At 41.3% G+C, this 13,272-nt stretch overlaps 4 protein-coding genes across 10 annotated transcripts; 2 read left to right on the top strand and 2 right to left on the bottom strand.

Annotated features, from left to right (window-relative positions):
- Positions 1 to 254: 254 nt before the first annotated feature.
- On the top strand, positions 255 to 2,380 carry LOC6574356. Of its 3 annotated transcripts, none has more exons than XM_015167402.3 (4): positions 255 to 361; positions 418 to 847; positions 902 to 1,823; positions 1,878 to 2,380. In XM_015167402.3, the coding sequence occupies exons 2-4, from the start codon at positions 625 to 627 to the stop codon at positions 2,326 to 2,328; spliced, it is 1,596 nt and encodes a 531-aa protein (XP_015022888.1). In that variant the 5' UTR covers positions 255 to 361; positions 418 to 624; the 3' UTR covers positions 2,329 to 2,380. The 3 variants fall into 3 exon arrangements, with proteins under 3 accessions (XP_015022888.1, XP_002000408.2, XP_032589655.1); XM_002000372.4 differs by having other exon boundaries at positions 263 to 361; positions 429 to 847; XM_032733764.2 differs by lacking the exon at positions 255 to 361 and having other exon boundaries at positions 413 to 847.
- LOC6574355 (enolase-phosphatase E1) lies at positions 2,366 to 3,374 on the bottom strand. The gene is made up of 3 exons (XM_002000371.4): positions 2,915 to 3,374; positions 2,599 to 2,855; positions 2,366 to 2,537 (listed from the first exon to the last, which is right to left on the bottom strand). The coding sequence occupies exons 1-3, from the start codon at positions 3,265 to 3,267 to the stop codon at positions 2,398 to 2,400; spliced, it is 750 nt and encodes a 249-aa protein (XP_002000407.1). The 5' UTR covers positions 3,268 to 3,374; the 3' UTR covers positions 2,366 to 2,397.
- A 141-nt stretch (positions 3,375 to 3,515) lies between these two features.
- On the top strand, positions 3,516 to 11,263 carry LOC6574353 (egl nine homolog 1). 5 transcript variants are annotated; one of them, XM_002000369.4, is made up of 5 exons: positions 3,516 to 4,553; positions 9,675 to 9,966; positions 10,032 to 10,112; positions 10,175 to 10,314; positions 10,377 to 11,263. In XM_002000369.4, exons 1-5 carry the CDS (start codon positions 4,060 to 4,062, stop codon positions 10,810 to 10,812), a joined length of 1,443 nt encoding a protein of 480 aa, XP_002000405.2. In that variant the 5' UTR covers positions 3,516 to 4,059; the 3' UTR covers positions 10,813 to 11,263. The 5 variants fall into 5 exon arrangements, with proteins under 5 accessions (XP_002000405.2, XP_043864340.1, XP_015022886.1 ...); XM_044008405.1 differs by lacking the exon at positions 3,516 to 4,553 and adding an exon at positions 6,750 to 6,765; XM_015167400.3 differs by lacking the exon at positions 3,516 to 4,553 and adding an exon at positions 8,383 to 8,979.
- On the bottom strand, positions 4,580 to 5,608 carry LOC6574354 (probable mitochondrial import inner membrane translocase subunit Tim17 3). The gene has a single exon (XM_002000370.4). The coding sequence runs from the start codon at positions 5,353 to 5,355 to the stop codon at positions 4,684 to 4,686; it is 672 nt and encodes a 223-aa protein (XP_002000406.1). The 5' UTR covers positions 5,356 to 5,608; the 3' UTR covers positions 4,580 to 4,683.
- Positions 11,264 to 13,272: the final 2,009 nt, after the last annotated feature.

The raw sequence follows: 13,272 nt of genomic DNA, 5'->3' as shown, positions 1-13,272 counted from the left end.
ACGTAGCCTCATGTTTATTTACAGCGGGCGCCAATTTAATCCTACAGAAATGGTTTTCATTGGTTTGTAAATTTGCAACGGTATGCAAGTATTTTATTTTTGAAGCCACTGGATGGAAAATGTTGCACGGTTTGATTTAACTCATATATAATTTAATAGACAACGCAAAATATTAAATTACTTGAATGATCAGCTTAACAGCTGCTATCTGAATTATAACAGCCCAACAATCGTTATCGTTGGCTGAATAGTGAGACCGTAGGCCAGAAACGAAAACTTACCTATCTCAATAACGATAACAAGCTATAAAATATTTGTTGCAGAATATGAAGAGCAGTTGTAGATGAATTAAGAGAAAATGGTAAGTAAAAACGACATATATTTGTTATTTACTACAAGTGAGCATAAGTATGAAAGTTATTTAATAGTGAAGCAGCAAATAAATGTGCTGGAATGGCCGAGACCGAAACCAGGACATGGCCGTTACCGTGCGAAGAGGCAGAACAAAGCGGAACGGATCAAAAACAAAGCGTAAAGAAATGTTCAATGTTTGGTTACCGCTGGCAACAGTAACCTATTGGATTTCAAATATTGATAAAACGCATTGTATTTATTAAATGAAATATGAGCACACATATGGGTCGAGCATATTTAAATTCCTGCGTCAATGTGCCTATAGACCCTTGCAATAATTGTCCGGCGCCAGTTTACAATCGCCCCAGACTTTGCATGGGTAAAAAGGTAAAAGCAAAATCCACTTGCCAACCACAAGATACCACAGAGACTGCCAACTGGACGAGTCAAACGGGCATACAATCGCTGGCCAAATTCTATGACAGCATACCAGGTATTAAGTTTAACAAGTACTAATTTGCATTTAACTAGAACTCTTTCATTACAGACTACTGTGAAGTGAAGCATCTGCACAACGCAGACTTTTATTCAACTCTCGAAAGTCTTCGTACCACCAGCCGAGAGTTGCGCGCCCAGCCCGCGACGCCGGAGCAAGTAAACGAGAGCGGCTCCTGTAAGGTAAAGCAACACAACAAGAAATGCAAGAAGGTTAAAAAGAAAGCACCCAGCATACCACCGTTAATCCTGCCGGAGCGGGGCACACCCACCCCCGATGTCACACACAACACGAGCTGCCTTAGTGAGGAATATGAGAAGTGCGTTCGTGATTTAAGTCGCTTGGCCAGCTTCAAGCAGGATTTCGCCCTTGAAGTGGCTGACTTTAAGCAATCTCTGAAGGCCTTCGAGCAGGAATTCATGCGAAAATCTGAGCGTCCCAAGTCCACCAGCAATACCACCCAGACCCACAAGATAACGCCCATGCCCAAGGTGCCGGCCATGCACACAGCAGAGCGTGCCAAAGTTCGCAGCGAAATGCTAAGGAAGAGCTACAGTGTTAATGATTTGAGTGCCAGCGGACAACCAGCGCCCAAGCTGGGGCTGTTGACGCAAAGCAACTATTTTTCAAACAAAGAGGTACCCAAGCTGCACATTGAATCCCCCTCAGTGTCTTCCAAGCGCAGTAGCAACAGCTCCGCTTCGACCTCAAGACGCGTGTGCAAGCGACGTTCACGCAAGATAATGGTGGCCCCTGTGCAGACGACAGGACAGGAATCGCAGCCAGGCAAGCGGATATCTAGTGTTTCTCCGCAGCATCCAGTGGCCCGACCCAATCTGGCGGCCACCCTGCGTGCTGAGGTCTCGCGGAAAAAGGTGAAGGAGCTGAAAAACAATTGCACCTATCACGATCCCATTCCACAGTTCGATTGGGAGGTGCGCAAGACGCCTGCCTGGAAATCGCTGTCCCTCAAGTAACTTCACCAACCAGTTCCTGAAACATATAAATAAATATTTGATTATTCCAGTGAACCACATAAGGCGCTGCTTTCCATACGGCTGGCCACGCGCAAGGCGGAGCAAGCGCTGCAGGAGCAGCAGTACGAGCTGCACATGCAAATGATGAAACAGCGTGTCAAGTCGGCGCCACTGTTGCTCGAGGGTCAGACCTATTGGGGTCCCGAGGTGGGCAAACTCAGCCACAGCTGCCGCAGCGAGGGCATGCGCCATGGCTGCGAGAGCAACCAACAGCGCCGAATTAAGCAGCCCAAGAAGAAGTGCAATAGCAGCCGCTGTCCAAATGGGATCACCGATGCGGATCTGAAGGTGCAGCAGCTGCGCAAGATCTATGGCGCGCAGCTAAAGCCCAGCTCGCGGCAATCTCAGCGCTCCACATCACGTCGCCGACAGGTGGAGCAGACGCCCGAGCCGCACGACAGTGGCGATGATTTGTGCAGCGTGGATCGTGCGTTTCTGTAAAGCAAATCTCTCTGCACAATAAATATATTCTATAGCATTGTCTTCAACTCAAGAATCGAGCAGCTTTATTCAGGGTTGCTTCAGAGATTGCAGTGCCACAAAGTTTGCGACGACGGGAAAGGCGCTGGTATGTTCCGCGGTGAGTGGCGCATTGCCAGGACGAGCCAGCAAAACGGTTTGCATGCCCGCATCACGAGCAGCAGAAGCTTCTGTAAAAATTTAAATTAATTATTGCAAAGTTTGCGCAAAAGATCCTAGCTGTTAACGCACCTTCTGGCACATCTGTGAGGAAGAGCACATGCTGCGGTTCCACCCCCAGGGATTCAGCAATGCGTGTGTATGATTCGGTCTGCTGCTTGTGTCCCACGTTCGTGTCGAAGTGTGCGCTCAGCAGCGGCAGCAGATCACCGGCTATGCTATGCTGAAAGATCAATTTCTGGGCAGCTACGCTGCCGCTCGAATAGACGGCGATGCGAAGGCCAGCATCACTCCAGGCCTGGAAAGCCACAGCGACATCCTCGTAGACACTGTCAAGATTGATTAACGGATTTAAGATTCGTTTACTTAGCAACTGATAGCTACTTACTGCCCCTTAAGCTCCCCGCTCGCATAACCCTTAGCCCAGATGTGACCCTGCAAAGTTTTTAGCGGAGTCACCTTCAAATCTTTTTCGATAAGATAACGGGAAAAATCAGCGATATGCGCAGCATTAATCTCTGGTCGAGTCTCTAGAGTTGAAGCATATTCTGTGTATTGTGGCAGCTGCGTTAACTCCTCGACAATTTGCTTAGTGTCATCCGTTTCCCATGTCTCTGATAGGTACTGCCCGGCGTTTGCTTTGGCATATGGAAAAAGTACATCATGGACGAAGGTAATCGATGTTGTGGTGCCCTCAATATCAACCAGCACCACTTTGGCGCTTAAATCTGTTAATGCCATGTTGACTTTTTAGACTAAAATTTAGTAAACGGAAATCTTGAAATGTTGAATTTATTTTAACAACTGCCTACCGGTCGACCTGTCGAAAGTGTTTCGATAACTACATATCAAGCAAAGCCGATAAGTCTTATTGGAAAGCATCAATTCTAAATTCGCGCGAACTCTATGCGTGTTTCCCAGCACTGTAAATGAGTGCTGTATGACCGCAACTCGATAAATCTGCATATCGATTATACTAGTTCATTTCATGACTATTTCTATCACCGTGAAAGTGAATAGCGTTATAATTTTTTTTTATTAATTTGCATTTGTAAGCAATTTGTCATTGCTAAAATTTGCTGAATTGCTAAAAGACGAGTAAATGCCACGTTCGAGCGACACTACAAATATAGTACAACACAACGTGCAGAGAGAGCAATCGCAAAAGCGGAGGCGGACGCAGCTGTTGGGAGCAACAATAACAACAGCAACAATAAAAACAACAACGGCTATATAGCATCTTTTTGTTGTTATTCTTCGTTATTTTGGCTGGGCCTACGTGATTAAAATGCGCACAGTATAGCCACATTTCAATAGCTAAAGGAGGTCTGGTGAAATGCCCTGAAATTGGACCACAAACACACATACACTTGCTGAAGATATCGCCCTGCCGTCATTCCGAAATCTACAATATTTGATATTGCGAGTGGCAATAGGCAGACGCACAGCTATAGCAATCGACGTTGTCAGACGTTCAAGGTTAAAGCCAAGCGTTGCCAATATGGTGTAAACAGCAGGGGACGCGGCAAGGACATGCAAAAGCCACAGTCATCGTCGTTGCCAGCACGTTGCGCCATCTGCGGCACCGCTGAGCAGCTGCTCCGCTGCGCCAAATGCAAAAGCATTTACTACTGTTCCGTTGCGCATCAGCATTTGGATTGGCCAGCCCATCGGCATGATTGTCGTCTGCTGGCGCGCCGAAAGCAGAACAACAACAACAAGATACAACAGCTGCAGCAGGCGGTGGCAGCCACAACGCTGGATGTTAGTGGCGCCAATTGCTCCACCGCTCAAATGATGACGACCGCCGCACAGGCTCAGAGCTGGCCTAACGAACTGGATGATCTGTTCAATTACTTCGGAGAGCCAACGCTGGCTACCCAAACAGCTCAGTCGGATGAACTGAATCAGCAGCATGACCAGCAACACCACCATCCCCACCCCCATCAGCATCATCATCATCATGGCGAGAAGAGCTCCAGCTTTCAGATAGGGCTAGCAGATTCCAGCTTCATGGGCAGCGGCAGGTGAGTTGTATTATCAAAACTTACAATTTACAATCAAAACTCATTTTTATTTTGTCAACGTCTATTGCACATAGAATTAATTTGGCATATGAGTAAGATGGCCGAAACGTGGTATTCCACAAAAATAAAGTTAAGTCCTAATAAAAATGTTCGCTTGTCTCACCAGCTCGAGAAGTGAGAGCGGCTTGGCTGGTGCCTCAGTGTCTATATATTTTGGCTTCTGTCTGCAACGTGAGCTTCTGTTAGGATTCTGATATGTGTTGCACTTGTCCAGTACACGTTCAATTTCTGCTAAGGCATCGTTGCTGTTGCTGCTGCCGTTCGAGACTGGCTCCCACTGCGGCCTTTGGGGATAGGTGATCTCTGTGGTCGTGTTTGATGGCTGGGCTGCATAGATGGTGGCCACTGCGGCGCCAGCACCCTCTATCATGGCCAGCACTAAGCCCCCGACCAAGGCGCCATTACCGATTGCCTTGATACCATTGCGGGCGGCTAGAATCCCGCCCGTGGCAGCGCCACTGACAATCGAATTCCAAGAGTCCTCGCGCTGCCGGTAGTAGACCATGGTGCAGTCCACTGTGCTGAATGTGGCGCCCCAAACGGCAAAGCTGCCCGCTATAGCCGGTGTCTTCATCTTAACGGAGTCCAGACCGCCGTAAAGGCTGCGGATGAAGCCCGTTGGTGAATTCCTGAATCCCCTCATATACTGAAACATAGAGCCACCAATGCAGCCCATCAGAAAGGCGCAGCCGCAATCCTCTACAATTCGTATTGGACATGGTTGACGAGTGTATTCAACCATTGTCGTCCCGAGGTCAAGAGTTGATCAAATTCTTCCTTTCGCTGTCTAAATTTCGTACTATCCAATCCAATAGATTGTGTATATGTGTGCATGTGTATGTGTGTGTGTGTGGGTGTATGTGTATTTGTGTAGATCGTTGTTAATGCTCGATCTTCGGGCAAAAATTTTTTTTATTATACAGAAAACGTGTGTTCTTGAAACAAACTTTTGAACGAACATTTCATACAATTATAACTTTTACTTTAGCAATGCTGTAAATGTTTAGATCAATGCTCACTTTATGCTAGAAAACAGATCTTCCGCCCCAAAATACAAACTCAATTCACATTCGATAAAATATCTGTTTATTGTTATATTTATTAAAATTATCTAAATCCAGATTTAGTTCCATTTATATAAATATATATTTTATAAATTACGCTAAAGCCAACGCCCGAGAAATACATACATACGTATAATTGGGCTACATATGTACGTAAATGCATGCGTAAACATACATACACATACACACATACAAGGCGCTAATTAGCGATAAGCTTTACGTGCTCGCATCTTTGGCACTGCTGAGTGCAGACCAGTTCGCCAATTCGCCAATTCGGTGCCAGTCCGCTAATTTATAATGTGCTCTTTTCTTGCCATAAGCAAATATGTGCCCTGCGATTAGATTGGGTGCAATTTCGAGTGTAGCGGCGGACGTTGTCTGGAATGTTTACCTTTTTTCGTCGTTACGTGCGCGTAATGTAATGCACTTGCCCGAACTGCACACGAAGCGAGCCGAGGTGTCACGATGCCCTTTGCCGAAACGGTGCACGTACACAGCAAAACACATTATTTGATTTGTTAACACCTCTTACGAAGTGAAGTCGCATTTCGCTGAATGGCGCCGCTGACTTTGTAATTCTGTTGCGCAGTTCCACCTACAGTTTTGCTTCTACATACATACATATGTATATGTATTTTCATTTATTTTCTCATGCTACTTTAAGAGATTAAACACACTAGAGCAGGTAAATGCCGACAGCTGCAAAATTACAATTCCCTATCGGCGCGATGACTTCAGTGCTATTTGCGCTGAATCATCGATAAGTTCGCGAATTTATTTTGTTTTGCTTATTGCTATTCGTTCTTACGTTTTATGGTGGGTGGTCCCCGTTCCGTTTCAGCTTGGGTGGCCTCTCTCTCTCTCTCGCTCTTTCTCTTTATCTGCCTACTCCCCTATATCACACGCTCTTTAACTGTTTGCCTCAATTATTTTGCGTACGTGCGGCGGGTACGCAAACTGTTACGCTTTTAATTTAGCTTCTTATCTTATTAGCAAGTCTTGCGACGCGTTTTCAATCTGTCGTGGCTGCTACTACGCGTCTTAATATTGGATTGGCTCTGTTATTCTTTATTAAACAATTAGCAATGGTATGTCGCATGATCTCAGCTCGCTAATTTCTAGCTACAAAGATAGCAATATAAATATTTACATCTGTATGTGATATTTTGTCAGACAGGCGGCACTTGTCAAGTAGCTTTCTATCCCTTCTTCGAATGTGTGCAAAAATTTAGCAAGTGTATTTTAAATGAGAACTGCTTTATAAACGGTAAATATCGACAATCGACGTTACAAAAGCAGGTTACAGATGTTTTCAACAAACTGTTGCGGCTGGTTCTCAATTTTCAACCCCATTACTTGCCTTGCAACAAACGATTTCGCACACATATACATACATATAATAATATACACATACTTGTATATATGTAATGTATGTGGAGTTTTAACTACGTTTGGCCGTGCACGTCACAAGGTCGGACTGTATGCGTGTGCGCCGCCCTCGACAGCATCGACCACAAAGCTGTGATGAATGAGGGCTTCAATGTGACTTTCACGCTCTTTTGCAGTGTGTATGCTTTATATTTTTATTTTATATTTCCTTCAAGTATTTAATATATTCATGTTCAAACAAATGTTTTATAAAATAATATAATTACAATATTTCTATAAATACTGGTACAATTATATTTTGTTTTATCTTGCAATCGTGACAACTATCACTGCAGCAGTGAATAGTGACAGCAAGTGAGTACTTTGTGTCATCTCTGACGCGTGGTGCACGTGCCATGCTTACAAACTTCGCACGTAACATATCAAAGACCAAGGGCTACAATCCATCATTGAGCACACACACATAATTCATTTTAGAACACAAATACATACAAATAGTATGTGTTTATGAATGATATGTACATGTGTGTGTCGTGCTGTTGGGCCCTTTAAATAATTATTTAAGCTGGCGACTTTGAACTGGGCCGTTGACCCAAATTATTGGAATACGCGCCCAGCACCGCTCATACATATGTACATAGATGTACATATATATGTATGGCTATAAATATATATACGTACATATGTACCAACGTACATATACACAAATGTTATATCTACATGTACATATGCATGTATTTACAGCTGTTTCCTTAGTTTCTCGTTTTTGTTTTTTGCTCATTTGCTTTGTCAAACAAATTCAAATGTCTTCGTTCACGCCTCTCTCTCTCTCTCTCTTGTGGCGTCTTCTCTGTCAACTGCCCCGCTTTGATTTTCACGCATGTGTTTTGTGTTTGTACTGCGTGCTGGGCTACGTGAGCGGTCGCTCGTTTATTGTGTCAGCCACTCCGCGTTCGCCTTCTGTTTTTGTTTGCATTAGTGTTTGTTTGAGGAGAGTTGCATGCAAGTTGAAGGGCAAGCGGAAACTAGTTTATGCCGATGAAGTTTGATAAATTTAACGAAAAAAGCCCTAAACGCGCTCTCCAACTACACGAAAAAATACTATCTGATAGTCGGTCTCGTTTTCAATTACTCCTAGAAAAAAAAAATTAATACATGGGCAAACACGTAAAGGTAGCTCTGTAGCAACAACACTTTCCGCTACACGAGCCTCTAACGCAACACACACTCATAAATGATATATGCTACCAACACATGTGCAAACTCTCCCACTGCGTCGATCGAGCCGGTGAGTCGTTGTCGCTTGCCTGTGTCTGCCGCTCAGTTGTAAGCGTACGCTCGACGTGAACGGTTCGTTCTTCGCTACAATTATCCAGAAATATATTAACTGTGTGAAAAATAAACCAAAAGCAATAAACAACAAATGTGAAAAGACGTAAAACAGCTACAGTTACCATTGCAACAATTGGATAACGTTCAACTAAAGCTGTGCATACGTATGTATGTGTTTACCAGACTGTTAACCAACACTGTATTGCACTGATAGCAATGTACGATAAACAACAACCGTTACTCTCGCTCTCTATGTGTGTTTCTTCCTAACTGCTTTCAATCGGAAGTATAAAAACGGGCAAGCAATTTCAAACTTTCATTAGTTGTGTGTGAATGGCTCCGCAATCGCTTCCGTCAGTGCGCCAGCTGAAGAACTAAATAATTTCTCTAAGGACAAAGTGAAGAGAATATAAATATTTTAAAATATTTTTTTTAAAGATTTAATATTAAAATCTGATAAAACTGATAAATTGTAAACTCAAAATGATTACGTTCCCACCAACGGATTACAGTAATTTCTTCAAGCATTCGGCTCAGCCTGCCAATGCCGAACAATATTTTCGCGAAGCTTTGGATAAACGGTAATTCGAATAGATAACTATTTAATATTAAACATCGATAAATCATGCTTAAAATTGAAACCGGTTCAGGTTCGAAGTTCATTATAACCGTTTCAATTCTACGCTCTTTAATTTGCAATTCGTTTAAACAACCTTAAAGCTAAACTCGATATCTCACAAGTCTTAAAAGTTGGCTATAATTTGTGGACGCTATTTTCGTTTTTCTTTATTGCTGTGAGTGCATATTTTCCCATGCAGTTAATATTTTTGATGGATTTACGGTTTCTACAATCTTTCTTTACATTTGTTTTGCTTATCCAGAATTTAGCGGCTTTCTGCCTCTTCTGCCTTTTCTCTTCGCTATTCTCTTTTTATTTTTCTTTATGCGGTTATGTGTGTGACTTTTGGACTACGTGACTGAAACATGTCCAATAAATAGCAACAATTTAATGGGTTGCAAAAGATAAAAATGTCGTAAAACATGCAAATTCATAATAATTATACTAAGGAAACTACTAAATAAATTATAGTAGTATTTACATTTATATTTTAATTTAGTTTGGGGATAAAAATACATCGCATCTATACTTGAAGGTGACCCAACAAGAGCCAATAGGGATTAGATTTAAATCGCAGATTTCGTTGAGATTACCAAGGGATTATGCAAATTAATTCATTATTTTCTTTTCTTTTTTTTTTCTCTTTATCGTTTACAGTGAACGTCGCTATGAAGATCTTTGTCGTAACATAATCAATGACATGAATCAGTATGGACTGTCCGTGGTGGACGACTTTCTGGGCACGGAGAAAGGCCTGAAGATCCTGAACGAGGTGCGCAACATGTACTCTGCGGGCGCCTTTCATGATGGCCAGCTGGTGCACAATATGCGTACCGATGCTCAATCGTCCACGTCTACGGTGCGCGGTGATAAGATTCGAGGTGATAAAATCAAATGGGTCGGTGGCAATGAGCCCGGCTGCAGCAATGTGTGGTATCTGACCAATCAGGTAAGCAGCCGTCAAGTGGTCTAACATTCCATAAACATGCATACTCACTTTTTGCTCTGATCTAGATTGACTCTGTGGTGTATCGTGTGAACACAATGAAGGACAATGGTATCCTGGGCAATTACCATATCAGGGAGCGTACGAGAGTGAGTACAGCTTTTGCAATGATCTGGTGAGATGTTTTTAATCATAATCCTTACTTTTGCAGGCTATGGTCGCTTGCTACCCAGGCTCTGGCACACACTACGTGATGCATGTGGACAATCCCAACAAGGATGGTCGCGTTATTACAGCCATATACTACCTGAATATCAACTGGGATGCCAGCGAGAGTGGCGGCATCTTGCGGTTAGTTAATCGATGATTATTTTAAGAGTGCATTAGCTAAGTTTTTTTGCTTTGATTAACAGAATTCGGCCGACGCCAGGCACCACGGTTGCCGACATAGAGCCCAAGTTTGATCGCCTGATATTCTTCTGGTCGGATATACGTAATCCGCATGAGGTACAGCCTGCGCATCGTACCCGCTACGCCATCACCGTCTGGTACTTTGATAAAAAGGAGCGCGAGGAAGCGCTGAATCGTGCCAAACTGGAGAACAGCAAGACAAACAATGCCAATGCTGTGGCGCAGCTTGCGGAGCCTGACTCAACAACCTCACCCGCGCCATCTACAGTTACAGCGGCTGCAGCCACCTCCACCTCCACACCAGCATCCGCATCTGCATCAACAGTGTTATCAGCGAACAAGTCACTTACACCCGCCAGCATGACGACCGGAACAGGATCGCTCAACGCTAATGTAGCGAACAGCTCCTGCCCGGCCAGCAACGAGATTTGCACGTAGCTACCCGTCGTCGCTTAAATCCTGTATATATAACTATATCTATATCTAGGCCATATATTGTAGTGACTAATGGCACAGCGATAATGGTCAACTTAAGAGTGTATATTTTATCAGCCAATACACATTGTAAAAAGCTAGTTAAAACCTATTTATATATAATTTTTAAGCACGTAATCTTATCGTTATGAGAAGTGCAGTTAGGGAAACTGAACTGTACAAGTCTAACCTACATAAATGTGAATCAAAGCTCCTTTAGTCATTTAAAACTTTAGTTTTAGCCACTAAGTCGTAGTTCTGTAGTTAATTTCGCATTAACCTTTAGCTAACTGCCTTATCAGCGACATGTTGATCGTTTTTATATTGTATCTTATAATCTGTCTGCATATACGCTCTGTAAAAACTATCAAAATGTGCATAGTTTGCCAAAGTATTAAAGCTAAACTGAATCATATGAAGAAGCGATATTAATATTGATTTCCCATCTCAAAAATGTTGTAAGCAAACAAATCAATTATTTATTTTGAATGTCACTCAATTCTCCGATTCTCATGATCATATACCTATCCGGTCCCAGAATCCTTCTGCATATGTAAATCTCTTTTAATAGACAGCACAAAAATTAACAATCATGTATATAATATACATATATATTTTTTTTATTAAATGAAAAACTGAGCAAAACCACAAAATGCATTCAAATTGCTTCGGAAAAATAAACAGGTTGACTGACGTAAAATGAATTTGGATTGGAATTGAAGGCTTTCAATATTTGGCTGAGTGTTGGATTTATTTTGTCAGCCCAAGATGTAAATTATTTATTGGTGCGCACAAAAGTATGCTTTACAAATTACATGTCTTTGAACTGCGTCCTCTGTTGATTACATATGTAGTAGCTGGAGGCCAAATAGGTAAGTTTTCAAATTTAACCGCCAAACTAGTGGGACGCCATCTATCGGTAAATTATACGTACTGAAGTATGTAAATATGCTTTTAATTTAAACTGCGAAATAGAAAGGAATTTTGTTTTCAACCATTATAATTAAAAAAAAAAAAGTAAAACTGCGTTTGTTTGATATTTGAATATACAGTTTATTTTTCAGAAAAGTTGTTCATCTTAGTAATGACTTTACAGTTATATATACTATATATACGTATGCACATGCATATATATGTATATGCGTATTTATATATGTACTGCTTAAGCACATTTCGTTTTTGTATATGCGCTGCAATGGGCTTTTCGTACTTCATCGCATTTATCCCATTTTCCACTCTGCGCTTTGATACGCAACAAGTTATAGCACACATGATTTTTAATTTCGCATTAGCTTTAATTGTATTGTAAGCTATTCATTTGAATGCCAACAGAAAAACAACTATGCGTTTGACAAACGAACAACCAAACAAATGTAAATTGATAAATTGTATAATTGAAAATTGCTTTAAATATTTCCAATGTTCACTTTCCATTTGTTCCTTCGAAACTTCTTTGCTTGCACTCTATGTACATATGTTCATTTATTTATGTATTTTATATCGTTTCAAAAATATTTCTGTATTATGTACATGAGCGATATAATTGCCACTACAAGGTATGTCTATGCATGTATATGTTTATGTCTATGTATATGTGTAACTATATTCATATGCCTGCAATTCGTCGGTGGAAAAATAAAACTTTTCTGCTTGATCATTTTATTCATTTCTCTCTCACTTCCTTTGTCTCTCTGTCTGTCTATCACTGTTTTTCTATGTACTGTTAGTTTGCTCTGTTACTGTTATACTGTTATACAAGTTGAGTTGCCTCTGCCCACCTATTCAATATATTTACTATTTCAATTTAAAATCGTACTCTGCTGGCTTTCCCTCAGTTAAATGTTTTGGTTTGTTTGAAGTTTTCGAAATGCCACAAAAAAATATAAACAAAATTTGATAATATTTATATGATCACTTTAACCGTTATTTTTTTTTTCAAACTCTAGTGCAATTGGTTTGGTTTTGTTTACAGTGATTTGGTGCACAACTAGAATATCTTTTTCGCAACTATTCAACACTGGCTTGTGGTATTTTCACAATTACTACTACTTCAAAGCAGACACCGACACACCCATAGCTAACACAATTATGAAGCGTTATATATATATGTAATTTGTGGCGCAATAAAAGTTAAATCTCATACACACATAATTATAAATAAATATATACATATATATATAGTTAGTTATATGTATATATATATGCAATCTACAGTCTACATGTTAATTGACAGAAGTTACAATTCAAAAATATTTGTTTTTTGATCGCACAACAAACATTCATAGGCCTACCAAAAATGTATATAATATATATGCATATACATATATAATATAATAATATACAATTTTTAGCTATTCATTAAGCATGTGTGTGTGTTTGTGTGTGTGTTGGATACAATTGACGCACAAATCTGAAGACAAACGA

The sequence above is a fragment of the Drosophila mojavensis genome, unplaced genomic scaffold, assembly GCF_018153725.1.
Source record: "Drosophila mojavensis isolate 15081-1352.22 unplaced genomic scaffold, ASM1815372v1 contig_277, whole genome shotgun sequence".
Classification (NCBI taxonomy): domain Eukaryota; kingdom Metazoa; phylum Arthropoda; class Insecta; order Diptera; family Drosophilidae; genus Drosophila; species Drosophila mojavensis.
Note: the sequence above shows the minus strand (reverse complement) of the source record. Positions and strands in the feature narration are given on the sequence as shown.